At 45.9% G+C, this 19,488-nt stretch overlaps 2 protein-coding genes across 2 annotated transcripts in view; both read left to right on the forward strand.

The window, feature by feature from the left end:
- The first annotated feature begins 981 nt into the window (after positions 1-981).
- Positions 982-1,495, forward strand: SMIM36 (small integral membrane protein 36). The gene has a single exon (XM_052807938.1). The coding sequence runs from the start codon at positions 1,166-1,168 to the stop codon at positions 1,493-1,495; it is 330 nt and encodes a 109-aa protein (XP_052663898.1). The 5' UTR covers positions 982-1,165.
- The window catches only part of MMD (monocyte to macrophage differentiation associated), a 46,890-nt gene continuing 28,881 nt past the window's right edge, over positions 1,480-19,488 (forward strand). The window contains exon 1 of the mRNA XM_052807935.1: positions 1,480-1,589. Coding sequence (XP_052663895.1) covers positions 1,549-1,589 — 41 coding nt within the window. The 5' untranslated portion in view covers positions 1,480-1,548. The remainder of the gene's footprint in view (positions 1,590-19,488) is intronic.

The following is a 19,488-nucleotide window of genomic DNA, read 5'->3' on the forward strand; positions in this document are numbered from 1 at the left end:
CAGATCAGATTCCCGCTGACACGTAAAGCCCTTTTCCACAGCTCTGGCAGTGCTAAGAGCTGGACAGCCTAATCTCTTCCTAAACCCCTCCTGTGCTGTAATGCTGACCAAAACCTTGGAGTTTTGCGTGGAAGCAGTGAGCATGCTGACGTAGGGTCTGTGGTGTTCATCAGCATCACCTCCTGCCCTTCCTGTCTGCCTTCCTGGTATCTTATACACTGGTATATCTTTTTTTTTTGGAGGAGGAGGAAAACTCTAGCACAGTTTTCTAGGGAAACAAGCAAGCGCTGTGTGGGCAACGTGTGGCAGCTGTATGTGTCCCTACTCACTCATCAGCTTCAGAGATGTAAATCTGGAAGATGCAAAAAGTACTTGCAGGTTTTGTGGCTGGGCAGCCTGGCACTGCTGCCAGGCAGGGAACAGCCACATCGCAAAGTTCACTTTTATTTTAGCAAGCGGAGGACCCACATGAGACAAAGAAGTTAGTGGTGCCCAGGCTACAGAAATGCTCCAGTCGTGTTGTACCTTCTCGCACATGGGAGACTCAAAGGGGACAGAACAGCCTGCGGGAAGCAGGATCCTACAGCTGAGTTTGTGCAAGGACTGGCTGGGCAGCGTGTGATACAGTGGTGTGACGTGTCCCAGTAATCCTGATGTGGAATTGGGTAATAAAAGTCTTTAATTCACTTTAAAAGCCCTTCTATAGCACTAGTGCAGGGCAAAAAGGTCTTAGTCAAAATCAGAATCAGGCTCATTCGATTTTGAGAAAAGTTATCCTGCGTATGACTTTCTCCCTAATTTATTTCTGTATTCACTTCCTAATTACGCAGCTTGGTTTTCTTCAGCCCATGAGCCCAAACCCACTTGTAGAAGGGAGGTTCTGCAAAATGCCCTTAGAGGAAACCCAGCTCGGTACCTGCCCGTCAAGGAAAGAGATAGTCCCTGAGCAAGGGGGATGTTTTCCTGTCAGTATAGCATTCAAATTTAGCTTCTGCCACTGTAGGCAATGTGGCATTAAAAGAAGGAGCTTAAGTTATTAAACTGAGCTGCTTTAATCATCCAGTTCAGGGAAATCCATTGCTACAGGAGACCTGAGGATTAATGTATTTTTACCGCAAAGCCAATACATCTATTCTGATCAGTTAGCGGTCGCTCACTCGTGCATATGAAACTTCATTCTCTGGGTTTGCACTCAATAGTATGGGACCAAATGGAGTTTTATTTGGAGATTGATCCCGTTACCTTGAATCTCATCATTCTGGTAGCTAGTTATGTTATTTTGCTTCTGGTTTTCCTGATCTCCTGTGTGCTCTATGACTGCAGGGGGAAGGATCCAAGCAAGGAATATGCTCCCGAGGTCCCTGCAGACACCCAGCCTCCAATCCGGCTGGTGGTGATGCAGCAGGGCTCCCCCAGCACCCGCTGGGCAAAGGGGCTCGTCCCTGCCTACGAAAACTCCTCCGACCTGCCAGGGAAAAGGACTACTGTTGTGTAAGGGGACCCTGCCTCGGAGCTCTGGTTTCTGCTGATCCGCTTGCCTCATCTGCTATGTTTACTCTCCGTTTGCAAAAGGATAACGCGTTCACTAGGTAAGCTGAGATGCCAATTTATTTGATGTGGTGCTATTGCCAAGGGGGTCGGTTTATGTTCAGCTGTGTTCTGCATTGATACAGCCTTGCAGTCCTGCCTGCCATCCATAAAGAGACTAATTTCCATTTACGCTGCTGCTGCCTTGCAGCCCACTGGCAGTCGGAAGCAGTGACGCTGTTATCCACTTGGGCACTGAAGAAGGGCCTTGGTTAATCTCGAGTCATGCTTGGTACCGTTATTTTTGTAGGAACGCGGTGTTGTTCAAAGTATCCCACCCCTGATGAGCCGAGCCACGCTGCCCTGCAGCCTCGGCACATCTTCCTCAGCCGGCAGAGTGCAAATGACCTTGGTAGACTGTTTATCTCTCCAGTGAGAAAAGAAACGCTAAGGATTTTAAAAGGACAGAGATAGTGCTTTCTGATAGAAGCCAGCTGCTGCTCCCATCAGAATTTAATACTTTCCCTGTTGTCTGTAAGCTCCCCAGAGGGCAGTGCCAAGCCTACCTTGGCACTTATTTTCCATAGGTAGAACATGAGCTCTGCTCTTCCAGGGCAGAGTACCCCTTGCCCCACACAAATCCCCTGAGATGATACAATATGCTTCCTGGAAAAGCTGGGTACAATGCCTCCTGCCCAAGGGAAAGCGTGAACCCGGGTAAATTTACCAGTAATGTGATACGTGTGAGTCATCGCCGCCATCCGCCCCGCTGAAACGGGGATTTCTGACCCTCTGCAGCAAGTGTGACCTACGTCCTGGCTTTCAATGTGCATCTCCATGTGTCTGACCCTGCCTCTTGCCCCCGAGCCTTCCTTCAGCTGTATCGTGTTCCAGCTGGGCCACATGAAGGCTGTTGTTGTATCTCCAGCAAATCTAATGTTAACTGCATCAGCTCCTGTTATTCTTCCCACAATTTGGGAGCTATAACCTAAAGGCCTTTTTGGCTAACAAGTTTCTTCAGTGTCTTGCTGGTTGGTTTTCTCCCTCTTGGTGCTTGATAGACTTAAGTTCATGTCTCTTGAAAGGAAAGGAAATGTCTTCTTTGTCCTCCAGGTGAAGCACAAAGGGACAGAGACAAGAGAGATGTTGATCTTGTAGCCGCAGAAGTGGCTGCAGTGTTGTGTAGCTGTTCCCGAGCACAGCCAGCTCATGTCCTGCTCTGTCCCCATCAGCCTGGGCTGCAAAACCCACCCGAGAAACTGGGGAGACACTGCCCGGGTTGGTCCCTGCTGTGTCCTGTGCTGGCGGAGACGCTTTGTCTGGTGGCCAAACCAGCTTTTAAAACTAATTTGGCTGCAGGGAATTTGTGGCTTAAGTTGGTTTGTTCTACCCAAACGTGTCCATGATTGGGCAAAAAATGGAAATCTGTTTTCTGAAATCCTAAGATGGGATGCTTAATGCCAGGTTACTGTGTCCCTCTAGATACTGCTTGAGTTACTGTGTATGGTACTCTTTAACTGGTGGATTTTACCTGGTTATTAGGGGAAAAATAGCAGTGGCCCCACACTGTTGCAGGTGTCTGTCCCATATGCTATTTTACATCATCTGAGTGCGAAGTACCCAGAGTCCTATAGAAAGCTTTAGTAAACATGGTGAGATTTATTACCTCTCTATGTCAGGTGTCGTGGATGATTCACTGGATGCAGTGGTCCTAAGGCCTTCGGGACAGGCATTTTAAATACTTCCAGAAATAAACTGCAGTGAATTTGAACCACAAATGAACAAAGCTGTTGACTGGATTGCATGGTTCATACCTCAGCTGGGTAAATGACCAGCTGTGCTACACCCCCAGATGTGCTGATCTATGTATCAGCTGGCAGAGCATCCTGGCACTGACAAAGAAATCTCGAGATACGGAGTATCTTCTTATTTATCTCTATTTTAAAAAAAGCAGCCAGAATGGTTAGTGGTTTTTCTTTCGGTTTCTAAATTCCGGAGGGCAAACCCAGGTTTTGTTTTCAAGCTGTCCTTTGCACCCCTGTGAGTTACAGATACGCCTGGTTGTGGAAGGAAGCCAGAATTGGAAGGAAGGTTCCTGAGAGCTGGGGGCTTGAGTAAAACCCTTGATGTGTTGAAACTGGTAATAAATCAGAAGGTGGTGGCATGATCCTCTGCCACATATCATACTGAAGTAATTATGTTGAATGTCTTGTTACTTAGCACTGAAAAAGTGCAATTCATTAACTGCAAGTTGTAGCTGCTTTGGCAAAACTTGGCAGTGACTAAACTGCTGATATGTTATGGCCAGTCACCCACACAGGCCAGTGTTATCTTTGCTTAGGCTCTCCTATCTGCCTTATCTTCAGCCTGTAAGCTCTTTAAAGCTTTTTTGTGTGTTCATTTATCATCTAACATGCTAGGAGGCCTCTTGGTGATAAGGGATCCTTGGTGTTAGGGAACAGAAATAATCATCTTTGCTAAGGCAATCTTGGGGCAACTAAAAAGAGCTCAAAAATACCACAAAGAGTGTGGTACAGCTGTTTGTTGATGGTGAGATGTCACATAAAATGCCCCAATGCCAGCAGAAAAGCTCTGTGGTTCCTTGACAAAGGTCATGCAAGCAATGTAATGATACCATGACACGTCTGCTGTATCTTTGCCAGTGTGTTTGTTTATGTATTGCATGCAGAGATAGAGATTTGCAAGGCTATCTTAATAAATACTTTTAGATAGCTGAAATTCTCCAGATATGTAGTTTTTTCTACCAGCAAACCTTTTGTGTACACCAACCACAGACTCTTGGCTCCTAGAAACTCAATGGAAAAGTTGTTGATTTTGGTGCGGTCAAGTTTTCTTGCTTAAGCTTTAGGAAGTCTGGCTGTAGTGCTGCAGGCGGTGTCCGGGGAGGCTGCAGGCGGGGGAGCAGTTTCTAGGAGCGCAGTGTTCACTTGTATGGAAATTTATGAGTTGTGATAGAGTTGGTGGACTCTGCCCTGAAACGTGGAGGTAAAAGCAGCAAATGACACATTCCTTCTGATAGTATTTCTAAACAGTGAGTAAAATCCCCTTCCAGAAAATGAGAGACTAAAGTGCATCAGGACTTTGCCTTCCCAATGGGAATAGAATGGCTTTCTTAGTTTCATCTAAACTACAACAATATTGGTGTATTAAAGCACTGAGAGCGCCCTTGGGTATGTACAGAGAATTGCAAGTAATCAAGTCACTGCGAGTGAAATTACTGCTTTGTGGAGGTCTCTGCTACCACACTTCACTTAATGACTGTGGCAGGATTAATGCGTGCAAATGGGCTTTTACCAGGCCGAGCTTGCAGGAAATCACCCTTGAAGCTGCATTCCCTGGAGTGCTTGCAGCCCTCTGCCACGTCCTTTGCATCATTGCGAGAAAACGGGAATATTCCCATAGCTGTGCAGCTCTTTTCCCTAAATTGTGCTGTGTAAAATGCGTATCCCTTGCTGGAGTTCACACAATATAAAAAGCATCCTGAAACCAGGCTTTGCCGATAGCTATACCAAACTGAGCCGTGCGGGGGAGTTCTGTGGAGACCGAAATATCCTTCTGAGATATCTGCAGCTTCTTGCGAGCTCTGGTCCACAGCTGGCAGCACGTTACGTTATGTTACATTACGCTGTCAGACCTACAGCTGCAGTAAAACAGCACTCGTGTAGCTCTTTGCGCATACTCTGTATCTGACTCTTCCATCGCTGTTCGGTTGATCGTGGGTTTGTGCCTTGCTTAATCTTAACCGTGCCCATGTAGACGTGTGTTTTGCCTAGAGGATTAGGTAGTGTTTTAAGGCCTGGATATCGAGCATAGAAAGACTGTTTTGAAGTAGGTGCTGTTTGCAAATGAATAAAATGTTGGTAAAAATTGTGTTAACCTTTATTCAGAAGCAATATGAGTTGGAGAGTGTTGGATAGATAGACAGGGATTTAGGACATAGGCTCTGTTCCCAATTCTGCCCTTGGCTTATGGGGCATCCATGGGCAGCTCATGTTCCTGCTGCGCTTCACTCCATGAGTCTCTGCTCCGCATTAATTTTCTCTGCTCTTCTGCCCTCTGCACTGAGATTTCTTTCTCTTCTTAGATGTTTGTGCAGTTCATAAGGGGGTTACTACAAAACTGGTATGTGGGGGCTGCGCTTGAATGTCACTCTATGAACTAACCCCAGTAGGTTCAAAGAAAACAAAATAAAATACACTCCAACAAAAAGTGGCTGGAGTGGGTGGAGTAGAGAAGTCAATGAACAAGCCACAGTAAGTCTGGGGAAACCATGGACATAGAGACTTAAGACACTTGCTTTGGGTGAGCTATGGTCATCGTGGCGGTCTGATGATCTGTAGCTCTGTGGTTTGAAGGGAACTGAGTGGTGGCAGGAGGATTTATTGCTGTTCTGCAGGAAGCAGGAATTCAGTCTGCACTGGCTCGCTTTCAATTGGCTTTAGTGCCCTTTTAAAGTTACATATTACTGCTTCTGTAAAGCTTTTATTAAAGGGTTTCACAGAAACTACAGGGGAAAAAAAAAACCCAAGAGATTTCTACATTTCTCCAACATTAATTCAAGTCAAACGTGTCATTAAATTCACTGAAAATACATCTTTCATGTAAGCCTGTTCCACTGTAAATATACTGTCTAAGCCTTCAGATGTTTTTTTTAAATCCCTAATAAGCCACTACATATGAGTAGAGGATTAGTCCAGACAGACTAACCCATATTCACAAGGGAGAATTCCTTCCCATGCAGTAAGGGTTTTTTTGAATTTGAAAAGGGATAAATCTTTCTTTTTTTTTTTTTTTTTTTTTTTTTATTATCACATTGTTCTTATGGTACAAATGCTCATCCTCTGATAGTGCTAGGTATAGAAGTACAGTAACGTGTCCAAGTCAAACTCCTTGGCTGTAAGAAGAGCTTAAGAATAGTTTTTACTGCCTAGAACCACATCACCTTGTGTTATCAGCTATTCAGCTTGCGTAATGTTGGCGCTTTGATGGGAATGCCAAGAGGTAAGAATTGATACTGGGTGTTTAATTGGAAATACTGTTCTTCCAGCCATGAGCCAATGCTACTTTGTGCTTAGGGGAGCCCTACAGCGCAGCGTGCCATTTTTTAGACGGATTCAAAACTGCAAGCCCGAGTCTCTCAAGCTACCTTTGTACTTTTTATAAGGCAGAGCATTGACCTGTGTCTCCTGGTCCTGCTCCGGTCCAAATGACTTTGTGACTCTCCCAGGTGCTTGACTCCCTGTGCTGAATCTGTCCCGTCCATAGGGTCTGGGTGTTGAAAGCAAATGCATGTGTACTGCTGATGTCCTTAAGGGACTCCTGCAGCCTGTACCCGAAATAGCTGCATTTCAGTGGTGGATAAAATGACAGCCAGAGCTGTAGCGAGGATACGCACATGAGGAAGGTGTGAAAGATGAGGGGACATACGCTGGAGTCTGCTGGTGGTTGCTGCTGCCCAGGAGGAAAGCAGATGGACTCCCGGGGCAGCTGTCAGGACTCGGAGGTAGAGATCTGGTCCTTCATGCTTGAGCGATAGAAAGCTAAATTAATTGTTTATAAATAAATTGCTCTGACATTCACAGCAGAAAGCTACCTAACTTAACAAGAGAAAATCACACAAGAAACATGAAAAATAAGAAAATCAGAATGGCTGCCATCTCTAGCTTCTGTTCTAACTCCTGGTTTTGCCTCCTCGCTCCCTCCTCACGTGTGCTGGTTTCCTTGGAGATGCTGCTGCTTAGTTTCTCTCTCTAATAATGACACCGTTTGACATTAACCTTTCAAAGAGGCATTTCCACCCTAACGTGACAATACAGGTGCCTTGTCACGAGGCATCCGAATCCAGCATCTGATCGCTCAACCCAGGCTGTGGATGGGTCAGTCTCTTCCCAGATCTGCAGCAGATGCTCTGTGTGGGCAATGAAACTGTGCCCTAGTTTCTCCATCTGTTAATGGCAGTAATAATTGTTACACAACTGGGGTGTTGGGTTGATTTAATTAATATTATGAAGGAACATGAGATCCTTTCACAGGCAGTGCTACAGAGATATTGTTAATTATGAATGATTATATATTTGTGTCTTCTCCTGGGTACATAGGAGACTTGGACATACTGTTTAAGCACCCACATTTCACATTCCTTCAGTATTGAAGCTTATAGGGCCCACAATATAGCTCTTCATTACCCTAAAAATACACTGAACTTAACTGCTATAGACTTCAGCATGAGCAAAGAATACAGGCTTAGCATCCACTTCTGGTTGCATTAATGATGTTGCCTAAATCATCAATATTTTTGTGTAACTTTATTAGGTAGCATTTTCCATGCTGGTTTTTTTTAGCCCAACTACTTCTTTTAAATAAAACAAATATACAAATTCAGGCCAATTCTAGGTCTAAACCTTTCAAGAAAGGGGAGGGGAGGCAGGAATTGGGCACATCCTTCTACCTATGCCTTCTTCAAATGACACAACAGAGACCCCAAAGTTCTGAGGAATCAACGTGAGTTGCCTCAAGCTTATTGCTGGAAACTGGGTATTCATAGATTAAATCTAATAAGCATAAAGGTGGATTGAAAAAAGATCTGTGAGTAGCAGCACTTGATTTAATGTCTGCACGTGCCATGTTCGTTGGGTAGAGCCACTGTACCGCTTACCCTCCCCAACAAAAAAAAAAAAAAAAGACAGTACTTGATGGAAGCATATTAATAGTGCTTATTACAGGTGATTTCTTTCCTATTCTCTGCATGTTCTTCCCTGCTCAGGAGAATATTAAGCACAGACTTGACATAGGTCACATACTTGTTACTGCAAAAAGAGGGAACCTACTTGTTTTCCTTCCAAAAGAAGAGAAGACGGGAGCAGCGTTGGCTTGCTAGAGGACACACACTTCACCTGTCCTGAGCCTGAAGGACACGTCCCTTAGCAGAGAGAAAGGATCTGTCTGAGTTTCAGTTGGTTCCCCGCTCGGAGCAGTGCAGGGAAGGTGGTTTGCTATCTACAGGGCTCGCGGCAATGTTTCCATTGAATCATTTCTCATCAGCCACCAACAGCTCTGCAATTTCCAGCCCTCCGGGCAGAGCACGCAGGTTACAACGGCAGATAAGGTGTGAACCCAGGGACACTGGAGGGGAAGAAAAGCTTTTTACTGAGATGGGAATAGTATTTTATCATTTTTCAGGACATCAGTTTTAGACCAGGTTTACACTGGAACCAGGGTGGTTTAATAATGGGTATGTGTTTTTATTACTAGCAAAAACTCCAATGCAGATGCGATTACACCAGGAAAAAGTAATTTGACAATAAGCCTTCTTTTGCTTGCTGAAGCTATGTGTACTAACTTGGCAAATAACCTCCTTAATTAATTGAAGCTCTATTTAGAGTTGATGGAGAGAGACAGCTTGTAGGGACATGCCATCAAGTCTTTTCTAGTGCAGACAGGGCTCTATAAAGCTGCAATTTTATTTATATACATCTGCAGCATTGAAAATCAGGGCAGCGCTTGTAAAGCCAAGTGTTCTGTCCCTGGGGTATCGAATAGAAGGCAAATCTTTGGCATCAGGAGGCTCCCTGCTTGTTTTGGGAAGGAGAGCTGGCAGGGATCCCAATGCTAACTCTGAACATCTGAGGAAAAGGCTGGCTGGAAAGAATTATGTCGTGACGCAGACAGGGGAAAGCCAGGAAATTCGAAGCCAGGACAGACTCTTACCTTAACTCATTCTGGCATGGAAAAAATAATTGTGAAGTGTTAACACCACATCATCGGGACATGTATTTACAAAACGTGCTTGTGTTTAAGTGTTCCTTGGGAGGATGGAGGTTTTTAACAATTCATTGTGGTAGAGGTTAAAGAACTGCTTGGACAAGCGGGAGCTTTAAGCCATAACTGGAGGAGAAGATATGGCTCATCATTGTCAAGTCTGTGTGGTTTTGCAACTGTCTTGGCAGGGTTATTTGGCCTGGGAGGACACATTCTGCTCTCCTGTTAGTACCTCTAGAGAGTCAAAGGGACATAGGATCCTTTTTCTTTCCCTCCAACTAACTTTGTCTTACCAGCTTTGCAATGTGGCAGATCCTGGGGGTTTCCTCCTCTTGTGATTTTGTTCTCAGTGTTACGAAAGTCCACCTCCTTCTTGGGGTGACAGTTTAACTGCCATTAGGAGGTTATAAGATACTATCGTGGGCTGGTTAATGGGAAACGGTTTTGCGGATGGACTCGCTGCTCTTCCCCTTTTGCAAACAGAAAATGCTTTGCCTACCTCATCTGCTTAAGGTGAATGCATTTATTTCGCTGCCGATTTGCTCTGTTAGCATGCAGTGGAAGAGAGGATCCCCCAGCCTAGCGTATAGCATCCGAGAGGAGCGGGCAGCAGTGTTTGCGGCAAGAGGGCAAAGACAGGTTCCAGCACTGGGGGGGCTGAAGGGTGCCTGTTAAAGGTTCCCCCAAAGGTTACCGAAGCCTGTCCCGCAGCGCAGAGCTTCAAAGCACGGTCACGCTGTAGGGCCACAGTTTCCTGTTTTGTTTAACAGCTGCTTGGGAGGAGGTGGGTTGTGACCACGGTTTTTCTGTGCTCTCTCTACTGGGAAGCGCAGAGGGTAACCTGGCCTAACAGGCATTAGAGAAGCCGGGTCATTTCCATTCTTGTAGAGCAGAAGTCAAGGCGTACTTACTGGATGAAAAGGATGAAGGAAAATGGCTTAAGGCCAGGCTGCGCCCTCATCGCACAAGGGTGAAGCACCTCTCTTTGTTTCTACACTTAGCAAAGTCTTGCTCTTACCTGGACAGCACCAGGTCCAGTGTGAATGGTTTTATTATGCAGGCTCCCAAGGTCCTTGTTCACCCTTATGTGAGTTGTTCAATACTAATAATTAATACTGGTGGTATATTATGGGTATTGTGGAATCTGGTCTCGTCCTGGTATAAGAGAAGACAAGTTTCGGGTGAGGCAGTACTGAAATGTGCCCTCAAGCGACCGGTCCCTGGGTGGCAGGGTATATGGAAGGATTTGGGCAGATTCCTAGGACGGTTATCACCTCCCATAATCTGGGACTTTACACCTGAACAGGCAAGTAACCCTGGCAAACTGACGCGCCACCTGATAGAAGGGTGCCTTGCCTGTCCCAATGAAAACCAGCAGCTTCTCGCACTGTACTGGGGCCTGGCCTATGCCTACCGAGCCATAGTTCAACACTTACAGAGGACCACGGTTGAGGCAGGGACCCAGACTGCATCTGAGGACACCATGCTCGAGATAGGGACCCAAACAACAACAACAACTACAGTAATTGCCCCAATAGTGAAAAAGAAACAGTGGACAAGGAGATCAACAGGTCCATACCATCGATTAGTGAGGGAAGAAGAAGAAGAGGAAAGGCTTAATCTAGAAGCTGGTCCTTCGATAAAGAAATTGGAGGAAGGAGTGAGGGAACTTAAACAGGAAGAGGAAATTACCCGGTCCCTGACGTCCTCGGAACTTCGGGACTTGCGGAAAGACTACAGCCGCCAGCCAGGTGAGCGGATTGCTGCCTGGCTGCTCCGATGCTGGGATAACGGGGCCGACAGTCAGCAACTGGAAGGCAAGGAAGCCCAACAGCTGGGATCCCTCGCTAGAAACCGGGGAACTGAAAGAGGAATTGGAAAAGAGGCAGCAATTTGCAGTCTCTGGAGCCGGCTCCTCTCAAGTGTGAGGGCAAGATATCCATTCAAGGAAGATCTTGTGAATTCCTCAGAAAAGTGGACTACTGCAGATGAAGGCATCCAGTACCTGAGAGAGTTAGCAGTGGTGGAAGTCATCTACAGTGATCTAGACGATGAGGAAGTCTCAAAAGATCCAGAGGATGTCCTGTGCACACGAGCCTTTTGTTATATTTTCTCCCCCCTGTCCAGCTGAGAAGGGGGAGTGATAGAGCAGCTTTGGTGGGCACCCAGCATCCAGCCAGGGTCAACCCACTACATCCAGCTTTTTGCTATTACTTGCTTTCCAGGCAGGTGTACAGCAGCACTCTCGCCCGTCTGTGATGCAGAGGGCACCCTTTGATCTCCAGGTACTTCCCATCCCACGCAGACGCGTGGAGCGAAAGCCGGGTCCCAGCAGCCACCTGCATGTGCTCGGAGGCCAGAGCCGGCAGGATGAGCACCCGGACCTCGCTGGGATGGCAGCAGTGCATGTCCTGAGCAGGACCAGGCGGGACGCGTGCTGCCAGCGGCACGGCTCTGCGTCGGAGCAGTGCGGAACGATGGTGCAAGCATGGGGCGGCTTCCCGTCACCGCGTCCTGTTCAGCACAGGGCTTGAAAGCATCCTCGTGGGCAGAAGCATTTTACCACTCTCGTTTGATTTAAGTGCTACCCTGTCAGATTAGCTCTGCTCCTATGGGGCAGCAGCTTTTCTGTCTTAATGGATAAACCTCTGTCAGCCAGATCACGTCCGTCTTGAACTCGCAGAATAACCGGCCAGAAGGCAATGAGGGCTCAGATAAGCTCTGAGTTCAAAGGGGCACTTCAGGCTTAAAACTCGCGGTGTGCCTGATTGTGACTTTAACCTGGGGTAGGGACAGCAAGTGCGCAAGATGACTGGAGCAGGGCAAGGCTGCCACGCTTCAGAGACAGAAATAGGTTTGTAGGTACAGCCTTGGCTGCTGGTATGGCACGGGCTCCTGCAAGGGGCATGTGGTGAAGTCAGAAAATGCTTTCGTGTTTTCCCATGGATTAAAAAAATTAAAACAAACATAATGCATATCTCCTAATAAAAGATAATATAGAAAGAAAAGCAACTCTATCAGCTCCTTTTGTTGTTATACCCATATTAATGTATAATGCATGCATACACCTACGCACGCAGAGACCTATGTCTTTGTGCACATAATTACAGGTTGTTGTATAAAGATTGTTGGTGCTTCTATTTTAACCCTGTATTACAGTATCCTGAATTCAATACAGAAGTCATGCCAGCTTGATTCTCATTCTTCACCTCACCTTGGATCACCCTTTTTCTCTTCTCCAGAAGCTCACGGGACAGGGCAGATGATTTGACAGCCAACTGCATAAAGCAACCACTGTCCTAAGCATCATCTTTCCAAAAACCACATTCTGGGATACAGGTACAGCCCACCGTGTGCACTTCGTGCCTCCCCACAAATCACTGGACTTTCCATGTTCCAGTTTTTGGATTTGCAGGGGCCAGATTCTGCTGCTTGGGACTTGGGCATGAACCTCAACCAGCTCTGAAGCCGGCGGGCTGCACTCTGCTCTCCCTTTCCCCGCTGTGGGCAGTAGGTTACTCGAGGTAATTCAACAGGATTTCAGTGGAAATACCCAGGGGTGACATGAGTGCAAATGCAATGCAGGAGAGAAGGTCCAAATTTCCATGGGTACAACCACGATTAATACTTGGCTGCCGTGCCTCAGAGCCTGTGTCAAGACGCGATTTGGCTGCTGGACGTGCTGCCTGAGTGTTTCTGCCATTGGTCTCTGGTTTCAGGTCTGGCGGCTCGCTGGCTGTTGGTTTTCACACTCCCTTTGTTGCTCTTTCTACAACAACATGACCACTAATTGCTCCAGCTAATTAATAGTTAAAAGACAGTGTCTTGGTCCTCAGACCCAGCCCAAGGATTTGAGGAAAGCTTTCCTGAGAAGCAAAGGCAGTTACAGTTATGAACACCCTAAAACCACGTCATTAGAGTATGCACCTGGGAGACATAGCACTTCACTTTGTTTTCCTTTCGAGGGCCTCGAGCAATGTTTTTTCCTTAGTCATCAGTCAGGATGCTTCACAGTGGGCAGACGGCATTTTTCAAGCAGAGATGAGATGAATTAAATCAAATCTTTGTTTCAGTTTGAACAAAAATAATTTGTCTAATCAGACTGTCTTCCTCTGACGTCTGTCCGTGAAATACAAAGTGGCAAGCAACAGCTCTGGACTTAAAACTCGAGTCCCTCCCTAACAGACTGAGTGTCCTGTTCAGTGGAGATTTCACTGGGTTCCCAGGGCTTTCTTGCATTATTTGATGTTTGGTGCAATAACAAAAACAGCTGCTTTGCTTCTTTTGAAGACTTTAGTATCTGGCAAAGTACCTCATTCTCTGAGTAGCTTTGCACCTTCAGAACTGGGGTCCTATGGATATAACCCCCCCCAAAACCTCCCGTGCAGAGGGGACGTGTAATGCTACTGATACAGCAGCGCTGGCTGCTCCTTCCCCAGCCAGGGTCAGCTGCTGGTAACAAGACCCTTGTTTTTGTCAACCAGAGATCTTATTTCTGGCAGACCTGTACAATGACCTGTGCATCACAGAAGGCAGACTTGTACACAAGCTATAAATCACCAGGTCTTTTCTTTCACTACCTTTTGCATAGAAGGTAATAGCAGTCCTACTTTCTTTTGACAATGCAGTAATTTATTGTTTGACACTGGCTTAATGAAAACCCTGCTGCTGTTCTCACTGGAATTTGAGAATTGACATTACAAAGAAGTCCTTCCTTGACCTTTCCCTCTTGGCCACTCCTGGAAATGAGAGTGTCTTCATTTTAATGAGCTCAGAGGATTGGGGAGTTGCAAGAAAAAAAATCAGCTTCAAAAATACCTAGCCTCCTCTTGCGAATATGTCAGGACATGTTTTTAGATACAGAGGTCTCGTACCTGAACAGGCTTGTGCTCTCCTTATTCTGTGACTTCTCCAGCTGAGCTATTTCTTGGCTCCAGCCTATGGTTTATGATGCAAGGCCGTGTTTACTTTGCATGAGGTATGTTGCAACATATGGACCAGATCTTCAGCTGGTATAAATCATCCTAGTCTTTGGTCCCCTCTCTCTCACTTCTGCGGTCAAATCTACATGGCAAACCATGGGTCACCCGCCTGTGTGTATGAGTATAAATACTTGTATATAAACACACACGTACATGTTTGCAATATATATACATCTTTGCAAGGCTTCCAGGAGCTGTGTCTAAACTGACAATGCAATCATACAAGCAAAATAGAAAACAACGCGCTAAATGGAAATGACAATAAGAACAGAACCAGGTCAGGAGATGCTGATTTCAGGGCTTTCCTCTTTCCCAAGGGTAGACGGCGGGTTCCCTGGAGCTGCTCGATTCCCTCTCCGTGGGTCTGTTCCTTGGCCACGTGGGCTCCGAACTGTGCCCACGTGCAGGGGTGAACCGCGGGTAACGTGGAGACAGAGCCCAGCACCTGGGAGTGCAGCCGGTCCGCAGTCCTGTGCTCACACTGTCTGGGACGTGACTTCTGCTTCAGGGCCAGGCGACTGCTGCTTTTCTAGGAGTGATGGTTTGTGACTAAGTACCCACTGGCTGCAGGAGTTTGTAAAGGAAAAAGAAATATTTGTCAGCAGTTGAAAAAAATCAGCTTAAATGTTGGGTGTTTTACCAAAAAGTTTCAAAACTGGCCAGGCATCTTGTTGCCTTTCAGGGTACTGAAAATTCTCCTATTTTTCCTTTTTTGTTGAGTGAGATGATTTATTCCAGAACTAGTGTTATGGATCAATCACATTTCAAGCCCAAGCTCATGGCTATGGAAACACTCCTCCTCAACTTTACCAACCAGAGTCCCTGATTAGAAATCCAGTCTGCTTTCACAGCCAAGGGAGAGGGACAGGTACCTCCAGAGGAAATTCAGGTCTTAGTTGGATTTTATTTCTTCTGAGAGAAAGCTGGAGCTGATGAGGCGCTTCATTTGGATGCTTAAGGTTCAGTGGGAAGAACGCAGGTTTGGTGTCTACTGTACATTTTGGGTTTCTGGTCCTGGAGGTGGTGTGAGCACAGCTGTATAGAAGATCCACTGCAGCTCCGTGTCTTACAAAATGTTTGCTGTGTGAACTATACATTAGAATTTGTATAGGTTTGGATGTTGTGTAAATAATAGTCTTTTGTAATAATACACACACGCTATTTTGCATACATATTTATTTTGTAGCAAGACGGAAAGCTTAGAAAAGAACCATGTTTGCAAGGGGCTGTAATGGCAAATGTTTCCTTTTCATGTCAATGTGCAGCATGCAACGGAAGCCAATATATAATGGAGAATCTGTAGGAAAGGTAATTTATTCTATCAACGTCAAATACATATACAAACCACTATGGCTCTGTATTTATATTTGCAGAGTTTATCAGCACAAATAATGGTGAAGTGAACAAAAAATAAACCATAGTGAACATAAAATAAACCATACTGAAATATGGGAGAACTGTCAGCAAACCTTTCCTTGCTGCTGCTTCAGTGCAGTTATCCAACATTAGTGCTGAGCACTCCCAAACCAGGACTGAACAGTTCAGCTACAAGGAGAGCCAAGGAGGAAAAGGCAGTGATTATTGTTTATGAAATCAGGGTAAAATCTGGATGGAGCAGCTGCATGTAAACGTGAACATTGCTATATGAAGGGATGAATAAGCATATATAAAGTTCCCTTAGGTCTTAAATCACACCAAGAGTCTTGCAGTGATGCTGCACCAGGACGGGATTGCTGTGCACAGAGCAGGACCTGCCATTAGTCAAGGAGTTCTTTGATTAAGGATGGCTTTAGCCTACGCTGGTTTTAGCCCATTTTTAATAACAAAAAAGAGGAGCTTCACTACCTCACCTGCAGGGCAGCAGAAGACAGGGCTCACTCCTTCAATGCTTGCCTGAAGTCCCAGCATAAGCAAAGGGATTGCAATTTCCTTGATCATGTCAAAAAAAGTTTGCCATAGCTGACAGTTTCTGACTGTGGCCTCTCTGGGGAGCTGGGTGTTATTTTTCCAAGTGTGATGGTTAATAGATACCAGCTTTGCCACTATAAAATGAGGAAAACAGCTGCAGTTTTTACAGTCAGGTAGCTAAGCGTTGTCATCCCTGAGTAGGAATATTGTGTTACGCTCACCTAGCTGTGGTGCAGTAAAAATTATACACGCCTTGTCTCCCCAGGGATTTTATAGCTATGGAGCTGAGGCACGTTAATTATCCTGCCGTCAAAACAAACCATTCTCCTGTGCTGAGGACAAAGCCACTGCTCGGAGCTGGCCTCAGGAGCTGGAATAACAGGGGCTACGTGAGGTCAGGCTGGAGGTGAGCTGGCGGAGCTCCCCGGGGCAGGCATGCAGAGTGGCTGCCCGCATTCCCACGTGCTTAGCTCAAGCTCAGGCTATGTCCCCTGCTATCGTGCCCATTTTTGACAACAAAAAATAACAGCTTCGCCACCTCCTCTGTGTGAACACTGGAGGAAGGATGGGCACTGTCCAATTCCCCTCCAAGCTGGGAACTCTCTCCGGTGTGCAAAAATTTCCACTTGGTGTAGTCACACCATAGCCCACACTGCGACCAGCCCTTTTTTGGCAGCTGGGTGCAGAGTGTTTGTGTGGGTTCAGAGTGGGGCCCATTCTCACAAAGCTTCAATACCAGTAGCAGATGACTGGAATGCAGTCCCACGCAGGCTGATCGGTCCTTCACGGATGCCAAGACTGAAGTGGTGATGAGCAGAGCTGGTGTCTTCACGATGCTGTTCTCCATCCCTCCTCCATCAAACCCTCGTTGCAGTGGGTAAATTGTGACCGAAGCAGAGACTCTGAACTGCTTGCGTTGTGTTTTACATTTCAGTATAAAAAGCAGGATTTGGGATGTAAAGCTGTGCAGCTAACCAGCCAGAATAAAGGTCCAGAGAGCAGCCCTGGCTCACACCGGCTGCACTGGAGTCACGGCTCTCGAGACCGGCTGAGGACCTGCCCTTCAAGCTGAGCAGCACGGCTGGTTCATTCCTGTCGTGCCATGTTTGGTGTTGAGTGCAGGACTGCTTTCGGAGGCAGGCACGTTCATCACCCGCAGCAAAGTTTCATGGAGAGCCAGCCCTTTTGGCAGCTTTTTATTACAGGGAGGGGAGAGGGTTTATGTGAACTGGATTTGTGAAGGCGGTTGTACAAATATTTGTTCTTTGCTCCTTAGCAGCAAAGGGATGAGTACAAACAACATCTCCATTTAAGGTCCCACTCACTTGTTACAAAAGACTTTATCTAATTTTGGTTTTGTTATAGACCTCCAGCTTGTTTTGTAGGTTGTGTAACGTGTAGCTCAGCCCCCACTCCATTGCACTGAACAGAGGCGAGCGTCTTGACAGAGCGACGCTGCAACGATGGAAATCCTCCTGCACAGGGAAGAGCTTTGGGCTGGGTAGTGGCCGTAAAAAGGGCACCTTTGGGATCCTCAGTCACTAGCACAATTCCATCTATATCTAGTTATCGCAAGCATCTGCACCCCGTGAACGCAGGATCCAGCCACAAGCATCCAAGCAATGGTATACGCAGTGCAGGTGGTTATTTACCCAATGAGACTCGGCTGCTCCGGGCAGTTCTCTCTCCTGCAGTCACTGCATCAGAAGATACTCTTCTTACTATAGGGGAAAAAAAATTTCTAAGGACAAAAAAATTCACAGGAAAAATTTTAGCATGCAGATTCAGTGAAGAAGTTAGATTAGGACTGCTCTGCAAATGACCCAGGATCAGATCAGATTATCAAGACTGGAGTTCTAAGACCTCTCCCTCCCAGCTTGGATTAAACCTCAGACCACATATTGAAAAGTAAAGAGAAAGTGAAATATTGAATAGCTCCTCCTAAAGTGAATGTAGTCTATCCAATGTGTGATTTTTCCTACAGGAAAAATACTGTTTGATTATGGCATTTAAATACTGTGCCGTATTAGACATATACAGAAAGTCAGCCCTGGCTGACTTTAATTCCGGTGCTCCCTAATGTTAAGGCCTTTGATTTTGCAACTGTAGTACTATTCTTTTATGCTGTAGCTTCAGAGATTTTGTGCTTAAAAATGTTTATTTTTAGACCACCCCTTGTGTGGTGGAGCATGGGTGTCTGCTGTGCCTGTAGGAAAACCGCAATAACAGTTTGAACAAACTACCTTGGATGATTCCAAACCCCAAAACATTTAGCTTTAATTTCTTTTAATGATTTCATATCGGACTTATCACTGTAATTGGATATTAATATTTTTGAAGTTTAAGTACAGGAACATTTCTGGCAGTTGTTTTTACTAAGTTCCCCATTAATGTCTACTTAACTGGAGACAGAAAGAGTCAAGCACACATTTAATTATGGAGGTATCTGCATGATAGCATAAAACCTCAAATGAAAGAGAAACACTCTTTTAATATGAATAATCTGGAGATTTAAAAGCATCAGTCATCTTTAAATAGCAATATATTGATGACTAAAAGCACCACTAACGTCTATTGCACTATACAGCCTGTAGTTTAACAACCATTTATTTTAACCTCGTACATTGCAGGCATGCAAGTGGAGGCACAGTGTACCCCTTGGGCCTCCGCTCCCCAAAACTCTGGAACAAGAGGAGAGAGACGAGCTCCGGCAGAGTATCACCTGTCCTCTGCTGAGGGGCATCTTTCCCTGAAGGAGATTCCCTCCTTTTAGTCTTGGAGGGCACTAAAGAGCTTTTAAATAGTTAACGTTAGTTCGAACGTACCCGATATAGCTCTATTGCCAAAATAGGGGAATTTGGATTTCCACTGAAAAACTGAAATGTGTCTTTAGAAAATTCTCATAAAAGCTTTTGTCATTTTCAGTGAAACCTCCGCAGAGGTTTTCCCAGTGCCAAGGGAGCTAATAGCTTTGGGGTTCTTTTCTACAGTTTAAAAAGCTAGTATTTAAGTAAAATACTATTACAAGGCTCCAGTAAAATTACAAAGAATTGGTAGCAATTCAGAAACCAACATTCCTATTTATATTAGATGTGAGGCTGTTTGAAATGAGTCATATACGGTCGATAACAGCAGTGCAGGGCAGTTGCCAGCGAGGGGCCAGCCAAGGGCACGGGCAAATGCCACCGTGGTGGTGAGCGGTGTGACATGTGCCGCCGGCCACGCAACGGGCGAGCAGCAACATGCCTTCCCCATCCACACTCTTACACCGGGGCTGTATCTCGCCCTGTAA

This window comes from Harpia harpyja, chromosome 14, assembly GCF_026419915.1.
Source record: "Harpia harpyja isolate bHarHar1 chromosome 14, bHarHar1 primary haplotype, whole genome shotgun sequence".
NCBI classification, from domain to species: domain Eukaryota; kingdom Metazoa; phylum Chordata; class Aves; order Accipitriformes; family Accipitridae; genus Harpia; species Harpia harpyja.